At 45.3% G+C, this 18,461-nt stretch overlaps 3 protein-coding genes across 10 annotated transcripts in view; 2 read left to right on the forward strand and 1 right to left on the reverse strand.

Moving 5' to 3' along the window:
• The first annotated feature begins 1,548 nt into the window (after nt 1-1,548).
• CIROP (ciliated left-right organizer metallopeptidase) lies at nt 1,549-8,015 on the forward strand. 3 transcript variants are annotated; one of them, XM_064374756.1, is made up of 17 exons: nt 1,584-1,930; nt 2,063-2,147; nt 2,239-2,290; nt 3,051-3,199; nt 3,276-3,277; nt 3,315-3,382; nt 3,478-3,570; nt 4,067-4,192; nt 4,405-4,489; nt 4,632-4,777; nt 4,852-5,026; nt 5,209-5,278; nt 5,356-5,452; nt 5,558-5,827; nt 6,040-6,269; nt 6,441-6,620; nt 7,595-7,802. In XM_064374756.1, the coding sequence occupies exons 1-17, from the start codon at nt 1,618-1,620 to the stop codon at nt 7,800-7,802; spliced, it is 2,349 nt and encodes a 782-aa protein (XP_064230826.1). In that variant the 5' UTR covers nt 1,584-1,617. The 3 variants fall into 3 exon arrangements, with proteins under 3 accessions (XP_064230828.1, XP_064230827.1, XP_064230826.1); XM_064374758.1 differs by lacking the exon at nt 3,276-3,277 and having other exon boundaries at nt 1,549-1,930; nt 3,051-3,194; nt 3,476-3,570; nt 7,595-8,015; XM_064374757.1 differs by lacking the exons at nt 3,276-3,277; nt 3,315-3,382; nt 3,478-3,570 and having other exon boundaries at nt 1,549-1,930; nt 2,054-2,147; nt 3,051-3,194; nt 7,595-8,015.
• A 563-nt stretch (nt 8,016-8,578) lies between these two features.
• On the reverse strand, nt 8,579-11,040 carry CUNH14orf119 (chromosome unknown C14orf119 homolog). Of its 2 annotated transcripts, XM_064374761.1 has the most exons (3): nt 10,957-11,040; nt 10,373-10,469; nt 8,579-9,435 (listed from the first exon to the last, which is right to left on the reverse strand). In XM_064374761.1, exon 3 carries the CDS (start codon nt 9,432-9,434, stop codon nt 9,009-9,011), a length of 426 nt encoding a protein of 141 aa, XP_064230831.1. In that variant the 5' UTR covers nt 9,435; nt 10,373-10,469; nt 10,957-11,040; the 3' UTR covers nt 8,579-9,008. The 2 variants fall into 2 exon arrangements, with proteins under 2 accessions (XP_064230831.1, XP_064230830.1); XM_064374760.1 differs by lacking the exon at nt 10,373-10,469.
• A 66-nt stretch (nt 11,041-11,106) lies between these two features.
• Nucleotides 11,107-18,461, forward strand: part of ACIN1 (apoptotic chromatin condensation inducer 1) — a 35,366-nt gene continuing 28,011 nt past the window's right edge. For 4 of the 5 annotated variants that reach the window (XM_021674870.2, XM_064374753.1, XM_064374752.1 and 1 more), the window contains exons 1-4: nt 11,277-11,603; nt 13,052-13,117; nt 15,915-16,026; nt 16,470-16,598. In XM_021674870.2, coding sequence (XP_021530545.2) covers nt 11,292-11,603; nt 13,052-13,117; nt 15,915-16,026; nt 16,470-16,598 — 619 coding nt within the window. In that variant the 5' untranslated portion in view covers nt 11,277-11,291. Of the gene's footprint in view, nt 11,604-13,051; nt 13,118-15,914; nt 16,027-16,469; nt 16,599-18,461 lie in introns of all 5 variants that reach the window. The other variant, XM_021674871.2, reaches the window with a different exon arrangement.

Genomic DNA, 18,461 nt, shown 5'->3' on the forward strand with positions numbered 1-18,461 from the left:
TTTCTTCAAAAGTTAAATAACGGCATTAGGTCCTATGTCTTCATCCACACACTGAAGACCAGGCCCTAAGGGCTGTACTGAGTGGTGTGGGCACAAAGACAGACAGGAAGCACAAAGACAGACAGGAAGCAGGCTTACCTGCAAGGACTTTAGGATGTGGAGGGAGAGTTGCTAAGCCAACAATTGCAACAGAGGATGACAGTGTTCTGTTAGGAGCTGGGAGGAGAGGCCCCTCCTGAGAGGTGGTTCCCCACCCACTGCAGCAGGTGTGGAATTTGGGCTGGGGATATTAAGAAAGGCTTCTAAGGGTAATTACCAGAAAGGTAGGAATTAGCCAGGCAGGCTGGGGAGGAGGGGTATCCAAGCAAAGGAAACAGGATGTGAAAGCACAGCGTGAGCAAAGAAAACAAAGAGAGTTCCTAAGAACATCTTTGAACATCTATTAATGTCCATTTTAAGAGTTTCTTGGTCAGCACGGTTACTCAAGCCTGTAATCCCAGCACTTTGGAAGGTCAAGGCAGGAGGATCACCTGAGGTCAGGAGTTCGAGACCAGCCTGGCCAACACGGTGAAACCTTGTCTCTACTAAAAATACAAAAATTAGCTAGACGTGGTGGCATGGACCTGTAATCCCAGCTACTTGGGAGGCTTAGGTAGGAGAACTGCTTGAACCCGGGAGGCAGAGTTTGCAGTAAGCCAATATTGTACCACTGCATTCCAGCCTGGATGACAAGAGTAAAATTCAGTTTCAAAAAAAAAAAAGAGTTTTTTTTCCCTCCTCTGCATACCTATAAGCAGCTTCTGTGAAGTCTAACAGACCTAACACAACAGCCTCTCATAGGAGGTGTCAGTCAGTTAAGATGTATTTGTTGAGCACCCACTAAGAGCCCTACATAGATGTAAGAGATGCCTAGAAGTCTTGTGCTTTAGTTAGAGGCCACCCAGTTCTGAAACCAGGGCTAGTGAAGTGCAGAAGCCTTGTTTGCTCATGTCCAGTGAGGCCAGCAGGCAACAGTAAAGCAAAGAATACTATCACCTGCTTCCCCTATTGTGGTGACACCAATTTTCTTTCTATTTCTGTGAAGGTTCTGAGGTTTTCTATTCAGAAAGGCAAGAGAAATAGGATGAGGAATGGAAGAGGATTAGGAAAGAGTTCTCAGCCAGGCACAGTGGCTTGCACCTGTAATCTCAGCACTTTGGGAGGCCGAAGCAGGAGGATCACTTGAGGCCAGGAGTTTGAGACCAGCCTGGACAACATAGCGAGACTCCATCTCTACAAAACAAACAAAAAACAAGGAAAGGGTTCCATCATGGCTAAGGCAGGCTCCTCTTTGGAAAGGTCAGCTAAGGCCTCAGAATAACACTTCCCCTCCCCCAGCACTCCACCTCTGGCCCCCCTGGAAGAGGGCGGCTTTGGCCCTTGTAGTTCATGTCCGACCTCCTGGCAGGGAACTGTAGACTGAGTCAACAACATTCAAATCTTGAAAAAATAAGCAAGAGTGGTGGGGGGCATGCGGTGAAAAAGAGTAAAGAGAGGAAAGCCAGAAATAGTGAGCCAGGAAAAAAGGGGACAGAAGACAGGCTCCAGACTGTATCTACGGAGAGACACGGAAGAGAGATGCTGCTGCTGCTGCTGCTGCTGCCGCCACTACTCCTCAGGGTTGCCACAAGCCGATGTCTACATGATGAGACACAGAAGTCTGTGAGACTTCTCAGGCCCCCCTTCTCCCCACTCCCTCTGAAATCTCGCTCTTCCTCCCTCACCCTCCCTAGCTCCCATGATCCTCAACCCCTACGAATCCAAACCTGCTATCTAGGAGATCTTGTATCAGATGGAGCTTGGGATCCTGAGGGAGAAGGGACAAGAGGGGGATCCCGAGCCCTGGCCGCAGTGAGAGAGGCCACTCAGCGAATCCAGGCTGTCCTAGCAGGTGAGTGAGGGAACAGGAGATATCAGGGAGGGTTGAGGAGCAGAGGGGTCCAGGGGAGGAAGATCAACCCAGAAAAAGAACTGGAATTCTAAGATATGGAGGGGAAACTGACCTTTTGCCAAGTCCGTCCAGTGCAAGGACCCCTGCTTCTGAGTCGAGATGCTGCACGGTACTGCCATGCTGTCTGGGGAGACCCAGATACTCCAAACTACCACAGGTGAGTTCATGTCATTGACAATGTATGTAATTCTTCTTCAGGGATACCTAGAAATGTCCTCAGCTCACCTGCAGATACTCATTCTTGGTAGGTGCAGCCTCTTGAACCCAGGGTACAAAGGAGAGAGTTGCCTGGGGACAAAGGTGAGATTGAGTCAACAACACTGAAATCTTGAAAAAATAAGGGGGGTTGGGGGAATATGCAGAGAGATAGTAGAGAGGAAAGCCAGAAATAAATACGCCACATTAGAAGGGGAGGGAAGACAGGATCCTGAGCAGGCTCACCTCTCAGTCTTAGGGATCTGGAGATCTGCAGCCTGCCATGACCATTTCAAGACCACCAGCATCAGAGTTACTGAATATGCTTAACAATGTAGATGGCTGGGTGCAGTGGCTCACGCCTGTAATCCTTGCACTTTGGGAGGCTGAGGCAGGCAGATCACAAGGTCAGGAGTTCGAGACCAGCCTGGCCAATATGATGAAACTCCATCTCTAATAAAAACACAAAAATTAGCCAGGCATGGTGGCGGGAACCTGTAGTCCCAGCTACTTGGGAGGCTGAGGCAGGAGAATCGCTTGAACCCAGGTGGCAGAGGTTGAAGTGAGCCAAGATCATGCCATTGCACTCCAGCCCAGGTGACAGTGCAAGACTCTGTCCCAAAAAAAAAAAAAAAAGAAATATATATATATACACACATATACATATACATTTATTCCTGAGCTCCTCTCCCTGCTAAAATTCAGTAAATCAGAGATTGGGGGTGAAGGGGCAGAGCTCTGTATTCTAGTCAGCTGCCTAGATAACACTAAAACAGACCAAAGAGACTCATTCTCCCCTATTCCTCATACCCAATTTCTTACTGTCCCAGCCCATCTGCTAATGCAACATTTTACTCCCTGACAGATTCCTGACGCCCACCTTCACGGTTATGCCTTGTGGCCAGAGCAGGGTCCCCCACAAGTGGTCCAGCCAGATGGACCTGGGGTCCAAAACACTGATTTTCTACTGTATGTACGGGTTGCTCACACTTCCAAGTGCCACCAAGAGGTGAGGTTCAAATCAAATCTCCTTCCCCTATTCTGCCTCTCTAATCTTAAATCTCATGAGTAGGGTTAGGCAACATAAAAGCAGTTTTTCTGTTTTGTTTTATTTTGCTTTTGTTTTGAGACTGTTGCCCAGGCTGGAGTACAGTGGCCCGATCACAGCTCACTGCAGCGTCGACCTCCTGGGCTCAGGTGATCCTCCTGTCTCAGCCTCCCAAGTAGCTAGGATTACAGGCGTGCACTATCATGTCCACCTAATTTTTTTTTATTTTTTATTTTGTGTAGAGACACGTTTTGCCATGTTGCTCAGGCTGTGTCTCACACTCTTGGGCTCAAGCAATCTGCCCACCTGGACTTCCCAAAGTGCCAGGATTATAAGCGTGAACCACCATGTCTGGCCAAAGCAGTTTTTATTAAGCTATGCTGGCAGCCAAGTGCAGTGGCTTAGGCATGTAATCCGAGCACTTTGGGAGGCTAAGGCAGGTAGATCACGAGGTCAGAAGATCGAGACCATCCTGGCCAACATAGTGAAACCCTGTATCTAGTAAAAATACAAAAAGTAGCCAGGTGTGGTGGCATGCACCTATAGTCCCAGCTACTCAGGAGGCTGAGGCAGAAGAATCGCTTGAACCTGGGAGGTGGAGGTTGCAGCAAGCCAAGATTGCACCACTGCACTCCAGCCTGGACAAAAGAGTGAGACTCCATCTCAAAAACAAAAAAAGTTGTGCTTATTTGGGATAACTTAGGGAATGCTAGTAACGTATGGGTAAAGGCTACCCCCACCCACAGCCATCCTTTGATACCACTCCTGCAGAGTTATCAGTGTTACCCTGCTTTTCTCCTTTCTGCCCCTACCCTGTCCTGGCCCATCCACAGCCCTCTGTCATAGCCTATGCTGCCTGCTGCCAGCTGGACTCAGAAGACAGGCCCCTCGCTGGCACCATTGTCTACTGTGCGCAACATCTCACCGGCCCCAGCCTCAGCCACAGTGACATCGTCATGGTGACTGCTGCATGATGACTAGGAGAAGCAAACAGGTTGCGGGGTAGGGGGGCCAGGTTACTCAGCTTCTCATAAAGTGGAAGAACCTACAGAGGATGGAATAGAAGGTGCCTCAAGCTCTTGGAAGAGCTGATTGGGCAGAGGGGTTATAGAGCGTTTGGTCAATCCTGCTGCAAATGTGGCCCCCTTACTGGGTAGTCATTTGTCCTTAGGTCACAATACACGAATTGCTCCATGCCCTGGGTTTCTCTGGACAGCTCTTCAAGAAATGGCGAGACTGCCCCTCAGGATTCAGTGGTAAATGAGAGGAATGACGTTGAGGACTTCCCGTAATCAACCAGAGGGAATTCACTATCCTATAACCTCCTTCCTTCCAATTTTACTTCACCCTTCCTCGTTTTCTTCTCCTCCTATTGCCTCCTTCCCTTTCTGCACTCAGTTAGAGAGAACTGTTCTACAAGGCAACAAGTGACAAGGCAAGATGAATGGGGACAACTGCTTCTCACCACCCCAGCTGCTAGCCTCAGCCTGGCCAAACACCTGGGAGTGCCGGGGGCTTCACTGGGTGTTCCCTTGGAAGAAGAGGTGAGAATAACACCTTGGGGTGATGGAAGAAAAGAGTAGCCAGGTAACAACCAGCTATCTGCCACCTTGTCCAGGAGGGCCCTTTGTCCTCGCACTGGGAGGCCAGACTACTCCAGGGTTCTTTAATGACTGCTACCTTTGATGGAGCTCAGCGCACTCGACTTGACCCAATCACCCTTGCTGCCTTCGAAGACTCAGGCTGGTACCAGGTCAACCACAGCGCTGCAGAGGAGCTGTTGTGGGGCCAGGGTGAGAAGGGAAACATGCAGAGGGGTACTCATGACACAAGTCAGCTCTGGGGGAAGTGGGAGGGCTGGAGGGGTGTCTGCTGCTGAGGTATAATTGAAGCTATGAGCATAGCTGGTGCTGAAAGATGTTTGGGCTTCATTTGTTGAAGGCTTTCTTTCCTTCCTCTCTCATCTCTCAAGCAGGATCTGGCCTGGAATTTGGATTGGTGACCACATGTGGGACTGGCTCCTCAGACTTCTTCTGTACTGGCAGGTGTGTGTGCTGAGTGGTTAGGGGACTGTATGGCTGTCAGTGATCCTAGTGTCACTCTTTCATCCCCTTCCACACAGTGGACTGGGCTGCCACTACCTGCACCTGGACAAGGGAAGCTGCTCCTCAGACCCCATGATGGAAGGCTGCCGCATGTACAAGCCCTTAGCCAACGGGGTGAGTAGACAAGAGAGCAGACAATGGAACTGAGTGGGTCTGGAAGGCAGTCAACTTCAAAGGCATCAGAACAAACACTGTTTTACCTTCTGACCTGCCCTTCAGAGTGAATGCTGGAAGAAGGAAAATGGATTCCCTGCTGGGGTGGAGAATCCCCATGGGGAGATCTACCATCCCCAGAGCCGTTGCTTCTTTGCCAACCTCACTTCACAGCTGCTCCCTGGGGATAAGACCAGGCATCCTCTTATTCCACACCTCAAGGAAGCAGAGCTCACTGGACGCTGCTACTTACATCAATGCACAGGGAGGGGAGCTTACAAGGTGCAGGTAGAGGGCTCACCTTGGGTCCCATGCCTTCCAGGAAAGGTTATTCAGGTGGGTATCATAAAAGGAATAGTTGTGGCACACTGGCAAAAAGAAGTTGGGAAATACTTGTATGGTGGTACTGTCCAACCTGGATGTGCATACGTTCCTCCTAAGTACCCACTGAGTCCATGACTCTGATCTAGAATATACATTTTCCTTAGAAGGAAGACTTGAGCAGATAATCAAGGCAAAACTATATCCTGCTACATATTTCTTTGCAGGTACCCGGGTACTATGGTCTTCTCTTCTGTCCCCGGGGTCGTTTGTGTCACACTAATGAAGATATCAAGGCTGTTACTTCCCCACCTGTGAGTCTTTCAACCCCAGATCCGCTATTCCAGCTCTCTTTAGAATTAGCTGGGCCTCCAGGCCACTCCCTGAGGAAGGAACACCAAGAAGAGCTGGCTGAAGCAGTACTGCAGGCTTTGGCGAGCAGAGGTGGCACTGGCAGGTAAAAGCTTGAGTATTTATACAATGGGCCAGGAAGAATCTCTAAGTCCTTTACTTTATAACTCTCCTCTGAAGACTTTCTGTTCATCCCATTCTTAAGCCTGCACCTGTTTCATGAGATATACTCTACCAGGAACTATACTTCTATTAAAAGATCCAAATGTCCATTTAGGTGCTATTTCCACAGCCCATCAGTTACCACTAGCTTGGTGTTTACTGTACACATGTGGAAGTCCCCTGGCTGCCAAGGGCCTTCTGTTGCCATGCTGCACAGGGCCCTGACTCTGACTCTCCAGAAACAACCCCTAGAAGTGTATTATGGCGGAGCCAACTTCACTACAGAACCCAGCAAGTAAGATAATATTCCAAGTACTTTTCTTTCAAATCCATGGAGTCCAGATGTTTGAAATTAATTAAGCGCTCACTCGTGTGTATATTGTCCTAGACAGTTATGTGTTTTAGAGAACAAAGATCCCTAACTAACATGATCACTACCTGACTCCTGCCTCCCATACAATAACACATCATCCCATCTCTAGGACACAGGGATCTTAGTCCCCCCCCGCCTTTTTTTTGAGACAGGGTCTTGCTCTGTCACCCAGGCTGGAATGCAGTGGGGTGATCTCAGCTCACTGTGGCCTCGACCTCCCTAGGCTCAAGTGATTCCCCCACATCAGCCTCCCGAGTAGCTGGTACTACAGGTGCACACCACCATGCCCAGCTAATTTTTGTACTTTTTGTAGAGACAAGGTTTCACCACGTTGCCTAGGCTTGTCTTGGACCCCTGAGCTAAAGCAATCTACCTGCCTCTGCCTCCCAAAGTGCTGGGATTTCAGGTGTGAGCCACTGCCACTACTCCCATCTCCCTTCCTTTCTTAAGCACTGTTCAGGGATTGTGTCTAGCTACCTAAAGACCATAGACTGACTCTTCCCTTAAGCTACTTCCCTCACTGCCAAGTAAGGTCTTCTTCCAATAATTTAAGATGCTAGAAGACTTAGATCGTGATCTTATCCCTACCTTCAGGTTCTATAGTCCCTCTTAATGATTTCCTGTTTAGCTTAATGCTTGGATGAGACAGGGTTTCGTGAGTTCTATTTATAAGGGTAAAGCCCCTTAGCCGGCCATAGAGGTGTGACTTGCGCCTGTAGTTCCAGCTACTCGGGAGGCTGAGGCAGGAGAACCACTTGAGCCTGGGAGGCGGAGGTTGCAGTGAGCCAAGGTTACATCACTGCACTCCAGCCTGGGCAACAGACCAAGAACTTGTCTCAAAAAAAAAAAAAAAAAAAAGCATTATTCCAGGCCAGATATTACCTTTATGTTCCTAGGTTGCTGGTTACTTCAGACCTTAATCCCTCCATGACCCATCTAAGGCTGTCCATGGGACTCTGCCTAATGCTGCTAATCCTGGTCGGTGTACTGGGAACCATAGCCTACCAGAAAACATCCACTCTTCCTGTGAGGCCATCTGCCTCTTACCATTCACCAGAGCTCCATGGCACAACGGTCCCAGTTAGAGGAATAAGGGAGGTGTGATGTTGCCCAGAACATGATGGGGGTAAGGAAGAGAATCATTTCTTGGAAGGCAACTGAATGGAAAATCTATTGTGCATACTTAAGTTCTACTTTCTTTGGAATGCCTCTTTCCCTGGTATCAATTTTATACAGCCTGGCAATGAAAAATGGGTGTTTTATGGTTCTAAAGATCCATTCTTTATTTTGGTACAAAAATCAACTGTTCAACCTGTAGTGTCACTTATTTTCATATTGTTGTAAAGCAAACTTACAGAATAGGCCTGTTACCAGTTCCAAGAATATCACATATACATACTTTAGAAAAAGTCGGGTATCATGGTTCATGCCTGTAACCTCAGCACTTTGGGAGGCCAAGGTGAGAATGGATTGCTTGAGGCCAGCAATTCAAGACCAGACTAGGCAACATAGCAAGACCCTCATATCTACAAAATAATTTAAAAATTAGCCGGGTATGGTGGTATGTGCCTGCAGTCCTAGCTACTCAGGAGACTGAGGCAGGAAGATTACTTGACCCTAGTTTGAGGTTATAGTCATCTCACACTCACTGATGATCACGCCACTGCATTCCAAACTTGAGTGACAACCTATCTCTCAAAAAAAAAAAAAGTCACTGCTATTTGGATTCAAACAGTGTGGAGAAGGAAGTAACTAATTATCTCCCTCTCCTGATTTTTCATAATTTTATTAAATCATCACTGGGAAAGCTAATGGTTTGGATATCACACAATTACACTAGAATCTGGTTAAGAGTGGTAAAGCCAGACAATCGAATCCAGTTGAAGTATAAAAATACCACCTTTTATTGTCCTGTCTTATTTCTGGGGAAGGAGTGTTCTATTTCACACACTTCATAAGCCAGCAGTGGGCTTGAGTTATAATGTGTAGGTTCCTTTTGGTTATAGCTGCAGAAGAAGCCATCGAATTCTTGAAGATTTGACATCTCTTGAAAAGAAGCAAACTAGTAGACCGATGAGCTGGATTGCTTAGATTGGTAACATTTACAAGTAGGAGTCCAGTTGACATGCTATTAGTGTTGAAATAACTATGCCTGTACTGGTCAATAAGTTCAGTCAGTTGGTCGGAATACTAGTTCCAGTCCTTTAGGTGACATATTTGAATTGAGTTCTCATTGTAGAGTCATGGCCTTGGGACATAGACATAGAGTCTTGGCTCAGCTATGGTTATCTTCTTTGGTCTGAATGCCTATCAGTCCTTACCAGCTGTAGCAGCCACTCCTTGGTAAAATTTTGCCACAAAGTCTGGCTCACTGAACTCCAGCTGTCTGACAAATTCATTGCGCTCCTGCTCAGCCCAGCCTCGAAACCACTGATCCCAAAGATGTAGCTGGCACTCAAAGATAGAAGGTGGTCGGTTTGCCCCAGACACACTAAGCTGCTCCAGACTATTCAGCAGTGGCTGTAATTTTCCTGGCACTGCCTTAGCTACCAGGTCCTCTAGGAAACGTTCACGCTGGGGACCTGACCAACTGGCAAACCAGTGAAGAATACACTTCATCTCCTGGGAGGTGATGTAAGACATTGGAGGAGGGGAAGGGTTAGTGTTATGTGGTATTGAGGGTAAGAGAGACGGGCAGGATAGTGGCATTGAAGAGGAAGATGACTCCAGTGGCATCCTGAAACATAAAAGCACTGTTATATATGCTCCAGATAGAGCAACGAAAATACAACTTTCAAGCAACAAGAAATCTTACCACGCTCAATTAGCATCTACAGAGAAATTACTATTTACCGATTCAAGGACCCAAAACAAAGAGTCCTTTATTTCGATTATTATCCAACTACCTTAGAGAAATCATCAAAAATAATTTCATTTCATATTTGCCTGCTTTTTCCTCTTCCAAACCCATTCTTCCCTAACTACTGTCTCCCTCCATCTTTCTTATAAAGAACCTAAAAACAACCAATTATATTTTGTGTTCATTCTCTCCCTCTTACTCCTATATGCCAGGTTGGATAAAGAAAAAAAAAATGATTAATGTTGGTCCATCACATCATCTCCAAAATGAAAAAGCACACATTTTTAAATCTAATACCTGCAGCTGATCAAGGCTGAAGCTAATTGTTTTGTAGCTATCAACAGTGCGGAGGGGGGGAAGAAAAAAACATTATTTATTATAAAAAAGCCTTCAATGTGCATATAAGCCTCTGAAATATGCCAAGAACTTCATAACATCCATTACCTCCTTACATTTCCTGTAAAGCACCAGGAAAAATTAAAGAGCAAAATAAGGGCCTTGCTCAAAATTTGGTAACGCAGTAAAAGAACCAGAAGCCTAGTGTTTATTCAAGACTTAACAGTACAGTTGGTTTGCGGGCTTAGATATCTAACAAGTGTTACACTATTTTATGATAATCATGTATTTGAACAATTGCCTTTAATATTTAGTATGGGCCAGACGAGGTGGCTCATGCACTCCCAAAGTAATCCTAGCACTTTGGAAGGCCGAGGTGAGAGGATCGCTTGACCCCAAGAGTTCGAGACCAGCCTGTGCAACATGACAAAACCTCACCTCTACAAAAAATAATAAAATTAGGTGTAGGGGCGCCCACCTGTAGTCCTAGCTACTCCGGAGGCTGAGGTGGGAGGATCACCTGAACCAAGGAAGTTGAGGCTGCAGCGAGCAGTGACCACGCCATGCACTCCAGCCTGGGTCAGAGTGGAGTGACCCAGAGTAAAGTGACCAAAAAAAAAAAAAAAGGACAAAAAAATTAACAATTAAAATTAGTTCAAGTACCAAAAAAGTTCAGGGTGCTTGCATTTTCCAGTTCTTGCCCTACAGGAAGCAGTTCCTCCAAAGGAACTTATTCTCTTCTTTGGAGAATAGGAGAACTTCTCCAGGATCTTGCAACATGGCTTCCAAGGCAAACTCAAACTCAAGTTCAGCGTCATAAATCAGTTCACAGTCTGGGTCCGAAGAAACGCCGCTGTCTCTTGCCCACTTTGCAGGCCACGGAGCTGGTAATTTCGATTCCTGCCCTCCCACCCCCTAAAAAGCCTAAGATGGGAGTGGCAGGGATTCAGAGGACAGAAGGCAGAAGCTGTTTGCGTAAAGGAGTAGGAGGCTTGCCCTATTAGGGTAATCCGCAAACACCAAGTCTGATCCGACCCACAGAGATACTTCTACCCCGCTTACCTCCCCTTTTCTCTCGGAGGGCACCCGAAGATTGCCACAAGAGTCCTTACAATCCAACTACCGCCACAACTTCCAAATTTCCTGAAAACCCTAAGCTGGGCCAGCCAGGCAGCCCACGCATTTCCGGCCTCGGACCCGCCCCAAACACCCAAGTGCCCCAGCGCCTCATCTCTAGGTCCGGAGATAGACGAATATCTCCGATTATGGTTATGCCCGAGTCGAGGGCTTCCGAATATATTCGATTCAAAGCTTCGGCAAGACGAAGAAAACCGAGCCTGAAAGCAGGGCGAGAAAAAGAAAACTGCAGGGCGGATGGAAAGGATTGATTGGTGCCGATGTGGAGACGGAAATATCCGAACACATCCGGAGGAACCCGGGGAGTTCTGAGCGGTAACCGAGGGGTAGAGTACGGCAGTGGGCGGGGTCACCTCGGTACGTTCGAAGGGCGTTGGCGGAAACTACCGAAGATGCCCGAAGCCGTCGGGACGGACCCGAGTACCTCACGCAAGATGGCGGAGCTGGAGGAGGTGACTCTGGACGGGAAGCCTCTTCAGGCGTTGCGGGTGACCGACCTGAAGGCCGCACTGGAGCAGCGAGGCCTAGCCAAGAGCGGGCAGAAGAGTGCCCTGGTCAAGCGGCTCAAAGGGGTAAGGAGTCGGCGTTGCTGGGGTGTCGGAGGAGAGCGGACCCGGTAGAGACGAGTCTCTGCCGCGGCGCAGGCGCAGTGTCCGGGCTCGGCGCGAGCTCGCTCAGGCCGCCAGCGCGAGCCTTTGGATCCGCGCGCACGGTGGTTGGTGAGGTTTGCGTTGGAACGGAGATCGCGCCGGTTCCCGCCTTAACGGCAGCAGCGCGAGCCCAAAATGGGAGGGTGTGCACTACTCTCCAGGAGTGTCTTAAGCTCCTTCCTCCTTCCCCCACCCCCTCCTTGTTTGTGTCTGTGGTTTCGGCGCATGCGCTGCAGAAGGAGTTAAATCCCACTACAACCTCCGGCGTTGCTGGCCTGATGGGGGCGAGTTGGGCTGGGTCGGAGTTAGGGGCATAGTTGCGCGGAGGGGTGGATGGGGTTGGTATCGGTATCCGCAGGAATAGGATTAGGGTAGGGTAAAATGTCTGCTCGATTAGATGAGGAGGTGAGATGAAGAGAGACCTTTATTTGAAGAGACTTGATGAGAGGTGTCTAATTTATAGGGCATCCAGTGGCAATTTGGGTGGTTAAGCGTTTAGTGAATATTGGTGAGAGAGGTGAGGCGGGTTGATATGTATATTGGGGATTTTGAATCGGTTTGAGATTAAGGTGGGATTGTCATGAGGTAGGTGTAGATCGATTCGATTGTTTAGGTTTGGTTTCAAAGAAGGTTAAGATGAGGATGTTTTGGTTTTAATTAGAGTTCAATAGGATACGTGGCAGGTAGTGCAGATGAGGGCTGGGTTGGCTCAAGGGTTGGGTTGGCAGACCGTTGCTTATATTAGAAGCTGGTAAGGGTGGGGGTGTGTGTGTATATTTATGTATAGGTTAGGTTAGACCACAGTTTAACAGGGTCCGTGGTCATTTTTTTCTGTAGCCTCCTCTCTGGAAATTTTATAAATATGATAAATCTAGGTGCCACTCTGCTGGAAATTATACAAGTTGACTCTAGTCCTGGATAACTCTTTGACCAAATAATAACGTCAAGCAAAAACCAGGAGCCCCGTGGCTGCTGGTTGGTTCCGTATATTTAAAACTGGTTTGACTATTTTAAGTAATTTTACCTGCATGGGCAGATTTAGAAGGGGCACTTGGCAAAAGTGCAGAAGATAATAGGGATTGTAATACTGGTTCTGTTACTGATTTTATGACATAGCCAGGTCACTGATTCTGTGTGCCTGCGTTTTATATCTGCTCATTTAGTCGCAGTAACCATGGCTACCTTTAAGGGTCTTCTGGAGATGAATGAGAGCAGTGATAGTAAAGGGATTTCAGGTCCCTGGAAAAGGAATACAGTTTAATTGTGTGAATTTAAGCCATTGCATTTAGTTAAGACGTTGTGGTAGGGGTGGGGATTTGTTTTTCTTATTTTTCCTCCTCATTTCTGACTTTTACCCTTCTCTATACCAGGCTCTAATGCTAGAAAATTTACAGAAACACTCAACACCCCATGCTGCATTCCAGCCAAATTCCCAGGTGAGAAAGAAGGTTCATTCAATGGAGTGGGCTCTTTGGATATACAAACACATGGAAGAACATGGTGTTGTATATTTAATGCTTAACTCCTCACCACTATTTTCCTAAGCTCCCTTGGTCAGATATGTCTCAAACCAGGACAGTTGAATTCTAATCAACCCATTTATATACAAGGGCTTGGAGTAAAGAACAGAATCAGAGGAGCTATTAGTTAATTTATAATAATTGAAATGGTATGTGCAGAAAGGTGTGGCTTCCATTAATTAAGTGTAGTACAGAGATCTGAAGTCATTTATCTGCCATAAATTTGGGAAAGGTATTTGAAACCTATGAATACAGATATGAAGTAGACCACCAATAGGGCAGTGTAGGGAAATACTTGCTGATTAAGAACTCTGGTTGACATAAGATTTTCCAAGGGTTCAATCCTTTGTAAGTCACCCACCATTACTAGTGTTAACTACTAACTTGATGCACTTACTGATAAACATTACTAATAACTCCTTTACTTAGGGTAAGAAACTTAACCTTTGGAGGCCTTGGTTTTCTCCATTTCCTCATCTGTAATACGAGAAAAAGTCAGACTAAGCCCATAGGTTTATAACTGCTCTATTGGGGCTTTGTGGAGCTGCTTTGGAGGGGGGGTTCCTACAGGAAAGACTTTCTTCCCAAGTAAGCGAGTCTCATACTCTTCTCTTAGATATACTTTTATCTGCTTTAAATTTTGAGTTTCTGCATAAGATTTCTTTTAAATAAATTATTTCACAGTTAAAAACCAAAAATTCGTAGGCTACACAGTTTCTTAAGGTTTCTTTCAGCTTTTAAAAATCCCCTCATAATGTGTATATACTTAAGGGAAAAATCCAGATCTTTGTTAAAGCAATGGTGTGCAGCCTCAGTACTAGATGAAGTCCCAGGATACTGTGGAGAACAAGAGAGCCTTCCTACTTCCTTGTTACCACCTCATTAAGCTGTAAGTATCATAATCTAGCCAGCTTTCAGAGGTTCAGTTAAGTACTTTAACAAGCAAAAGAAACTGCGTAAGTTAATCAGCTTAATTGTATTCCTTGTACCCATTGCATTTTAGTCTTTGAAGCTTTCCTTTTATTAAGATGGGGTTTTGCAGCAAACATGCCTGTTCTATAATACACGCAACCCACCTTTCAGCAATGTTCATTGAGTACCAAGAGACTCATTTCTACTTTAGGTGAAAATAGACATTTACTATGTTTAGGAAACATGACTAATAACATAGAAAGTATTTGGGTTTTTTTTGCTTTTTAGGGAGTTCTAATAGGACTTGCTAAGTAAGAAGGTTTTAGGGAGGAGAACTTTTGAAGGGAAGGCTGGAGGTCAGAAGGCGACATGGAAATCTGTATTACAGAAAAAAAAAAGTAGGAAAAGGCATAAGCGTTTGTTACCAAGGATTTTCTTTCACCCAGAGAAAATGGAGTTAGAACTTTGTCTAAATGCTGAATGGATAACCCTTGTCTTAGTCTCTTGATTTCATACTTTTAAATACTATACTTGAATTTTGAAGATGTTTGATAAAATGTTTCCTGGATAGGAGGCTGGGTGTGGTGGTTCATGCCTGTAATCCCAGCACTTTGGGAGGTTAAGGCAGGCAGATCACCTGTGGTCAGGAGTTTGAGACCAGCCTGGCCAACATGGCGAAACCCCATCTCTACTAAAAATACAAAGCTAGCCAGGTGTGGTGGCACACATCTGTAATCCCAGCTACATGGGAGCCTGAGGCAGGAGAATGGCTTGAACCCAGAAGGCAGCAGTTGCAATGAGCTGAAATCACGCCATTGCACTCCAGCCTGCGTGACAGAGTGATACTCTGTCTCAAAAAATAAAAAAACTTTTCTGAATAGGTAACAATTGATCTTTTGGAGGAACTGGCTTTTTTTTTTTTTTTCTTGAGATGGAGTCTTGTCTTTAACCCAGGCTGAAGTGCAGTGGCACAATCTCAGCGCACTACAACCACCACCTCCTGAGTAGCCAGGATGACAGACTCACACCACCATATGCCCAGCTTTTTGTATTTTTTGTAGAGACAAGTTTTGCCACGTTGCTGAGGCTGGTCTCGAACTCCTGAGCTCAAGCGGTCTTCCCACTTCAGCCTCCCAAAGTACTGGGATTACAGATGTGAGCCACCATGCTTCAGTCTTGATATTACCAAAAGGAAATTTTAGATTATCTTTAGATAATATGCCACGTTATCTAGGAATTTAGCCTAAAAGGTATACTTACTGGAATTTTAATTTTTTTTAAGGTTATTTGTGGCTGGGCTCAGTGGCTCACGCCTATAATCCCAGCACTTTGGGAGGCCAATGTGGGTGGATCACTTGAGGTCAGGAGTTTGAGACCAGCCTGGTCCAACATGGTGAAACCTTGCAGGTGTGGTGGTGCACACCTGTAATCCTAGCCCACTCGTGAGGCGGAGGTTGCAGTAAGCTGAGATCATGCCACTGCACTACAGCCTGAGCAACAGAGTGAGACAACATCTCAAAAAAAATAAATTTTTTTAAAGTTATTTGTATACCAGTATCACTACTTGGGAACTGAATATTTGAAACAAAAAATTATGTTCAGTTCTTTTTGCCCTTTTTTTTGTGACTCAAGGCTATTCTGTTCCTCAGTGTAGAACTAACTTAGAAAAGAGCCCTTCAACATTTTAGTTACCTTTCTTGGTTCCAAGTATAACAAGTAGACCTTTACTCCATGGAATTTTCTCCTTTGCATTTTCCTGGTTTGTTTTCCTAGACCCTCTTTTTTCATTTCCTCTACACAGATTGGTGAGGAAATGAGCCAGAACAGTTTCATAAAACAGTATCTGGAAAAGCAGCAGGAGCTACTTAGGCAGCGTCTGGAACGTGAAGCTCGAGAAGCTGCAGAACTTGAAGGTAAGCCCAGATTGTCACTTTTAACAAAGAGTTCATCATTCTTATCCCTGTCACCAAGCAGATAGGCCTAACTAGACGATTTCAGAAATAAGTGAGGCTGAGACTGCTACTTACTTGCTTTCGTAGCCCGTGAAGCCAAGTGATTTACTATTTACTCTAAGCCAAGTGATTTACTATTTACTCTTGTCAGGGAAGAGGACACTTAATTTGACTGTCTTGTTAGAAGAGGATTTCTGCCAACAGGAAGAGTTATAAGTAAATTAAGCTACCATTTAGATGAAGTAGAGCTGAATACCAGGGAGTTTTTTTCTTTGTATACAGTGCTCTTTTTGGTATATATCTCTGTATCTATGACTTTGCCTGACCTCCTTCAGTCCTCTACATATTCCTACATGCTGAGTCCTTCACTCCCTCCCTGCCCCGACCCAATCTGTACTTTGCAGAAGCTTCAGCTGAGTCGGAGGACGAGATGATCCATCCTGAGGGAGTGGCTTCCCTGCTGCCTCCTGACTTTCAGAGCAGCCTGGAGAGACCAGAGCTGGAGCTCAGCAGACATTCGCCCAGTACTCCCAGTACGTATCTCCCTCCCCACTGCGCTGTTTTTGTCAATCCTGCGTAGTTGGTGGGGGGAGGTAGTTACACCTCCTTTCTTGCTAAGCCTCCATGAAAGTCCCAGGGAAATTCTGTGACATTAATATTTGACATCTGTTTCTCATGGAAATTATGCTCTTTTTGAAGTCTGCTTTCACCCATCTATTGTGTTACTTTCTCAGTGTTTTACAAAGCAGTATGATTTTTCTTCTCGTCTGTACCTCTTCAACTCTTCTACCTCTGAATTTGGCAACAGTCAACTCTTTCATCTCTTCACCAGTTGTATATATTACGTGTTAACAAATTCAGTCATCTCCAAATTGGGCATCTGCTGTGGTTTAATCAAATTTTTATTGTGTGCTTGTTGTATACTAGGCACATGCTAGACACTAGGTAAAGAAAGAAACAAGTCTCAGCCCCAAGAAACTTAGTCTATTGAGGAGATGGACATTAGTTAACAGTTGTATTGGTTACTGTGCAAGACAATGCAGAGTGTTATGTGAGCATATTATAATAGGGAGCTCTAACCTAGTATATGACATTGGTTCAGGCAAGATTAATTTCTTCACATTATAAAAAATATTAAGCACCCAGGCCAGGAGCAGTGGCTCACACCTGTAACCTCAACACTTTGGGAGGCCAAGGCAGGTGGCTCACCTGAGGTCAGGAGTTCGAGACCAGCCTGGTCAACATGGCGAAACCCTGTCTCTATTAAAAATGCAAAAATTAGCCAGGCATGGTGGCAGCACAGGCAAGAGAGCGAGACTCTATCTCAAAAAGTATATATCATGACGATAATAAGCCCTCAATTTTGCTTAATATCTCAAGCAAAAGTCTATAAATATTGCCTTTGTCTTTTGGGAACTACCTGTCTAAGTCAGTATGCTTTCAGGAGAACATGTACAGGTTGAGCATGCCTGATCTGAAGACCCAAAACTTTTTGAGCATTCACATGACACTCAAAGGAAATATGCTCATCAGAGCATTTCAGATTTTAGATTTTCAAATTAGGGATGCTGAATCAGTATAATGCAAATATTCAAAAATCCAAAACATTGTGATCACAAGCATTTTGGAAAAGGGATACTTAACATGTATATAAAACATGTATTGTTAGTAGATATATTAAACCAATGTGTAACTTAACAAGTATTTTGAGTAATTACTAATGTTAGTTAGGGAGGGGCAATCCACTATAATCAGTGTGTTTAGGATGTGTGGAAGTTTCCAGCTCTTCTGATTAATATATAGAATTCCTTCATGGACTACACTTGATTTTAATCAAAAGGCTGAGCAGCATTAGAATTCCTTCATGAAAATATATTTTTTAGAAGATATTTAATGGCGGGAAAGAAATTTTCCAAAAGCCTAGAGAAAATAGAGAGCCTTTGAGTCTAATTTTAAGCTCCTATTTTACTCAGTTCCTGTTTTTTTTGATCCTACTCTTAGACTCAGAAGGACATTTTTAAAAACCTTTTAGTAAGAAAATACTGACCAATACTTTGGAATTATTAAGTTCCTTAGGGGCTCTTTTCTCCTGAAATATGAGAGGAGTAGACCGTCAGTTGATCCACTTTGCTCTTTGTGCTCTTTCCCTCCTGATTTTAAAGCCTAGAGGAAAGAGAAAGCTTTTCTAAAATTAATTGTCAGTTTTTCTTCTCAAATAATACTCAAAAATATTTATTGAATTTCTGCTACATACATACCTCTGTGTGAGAGTATGTGGGGGGTTAGCACAGCATAAAGTCTGTTAGGAAGAGAGAACAATTGCACATAAATCAAACAATAGAAGATATTGCGTGACATAATGATGCAGATACAGGGACCCAAAAGAGTGGAAGAGC

The sequence above is a fragment of the Aotus nancymaae genome, unplaced genomic scaffold, assembly GCF_030222135.1.
Source record: "Aotus nancymaae isolate 86718 unplaced genomic scaffold, 86718_ANA_hifiasm-v0.15.2.pri h1tg000011l, whole genome shotgun sequence".
Taxonomy (NCBI): Eukaryota; Metazoa; Chordata; class Mammalia; order Primates; family Aotidae; genus Aotus; species Aotus nancymaae.

Excerpts from the sequence above, each read along its gene's own strand:
- CIROP (XM_064374756.1), top strand. The coding sequence starts at position 1,618 with ATGCTGCTGCTGCTGCTGCTGCTGCCGCCACTACTCCTCAGGGTTGCC. Across the intron at positions 2,291-3,050 it reads AGAGTTGCCTGGGGACAAAG|ATTCCTGACGCCCACCTTCA; the intron begins GTGAGATTGAGT and ends ACTCCCTGACAG. Across the intron at positions 6,621-7,594 it reads TTCACTACAGAACCCAGCAA|GTTGCTGGTTACTTCAGACC; the intron begins GTAAGATAATAT and ends TTATGTTCCTAG.
- CUNH14orf119 (XM_064374760.1), bottom strand. The coding sequence starts at position 9,434 with ATGCCACTGGAGTCATCTTCCTCTTCAATGCCACTATCCTGCCCGTCT.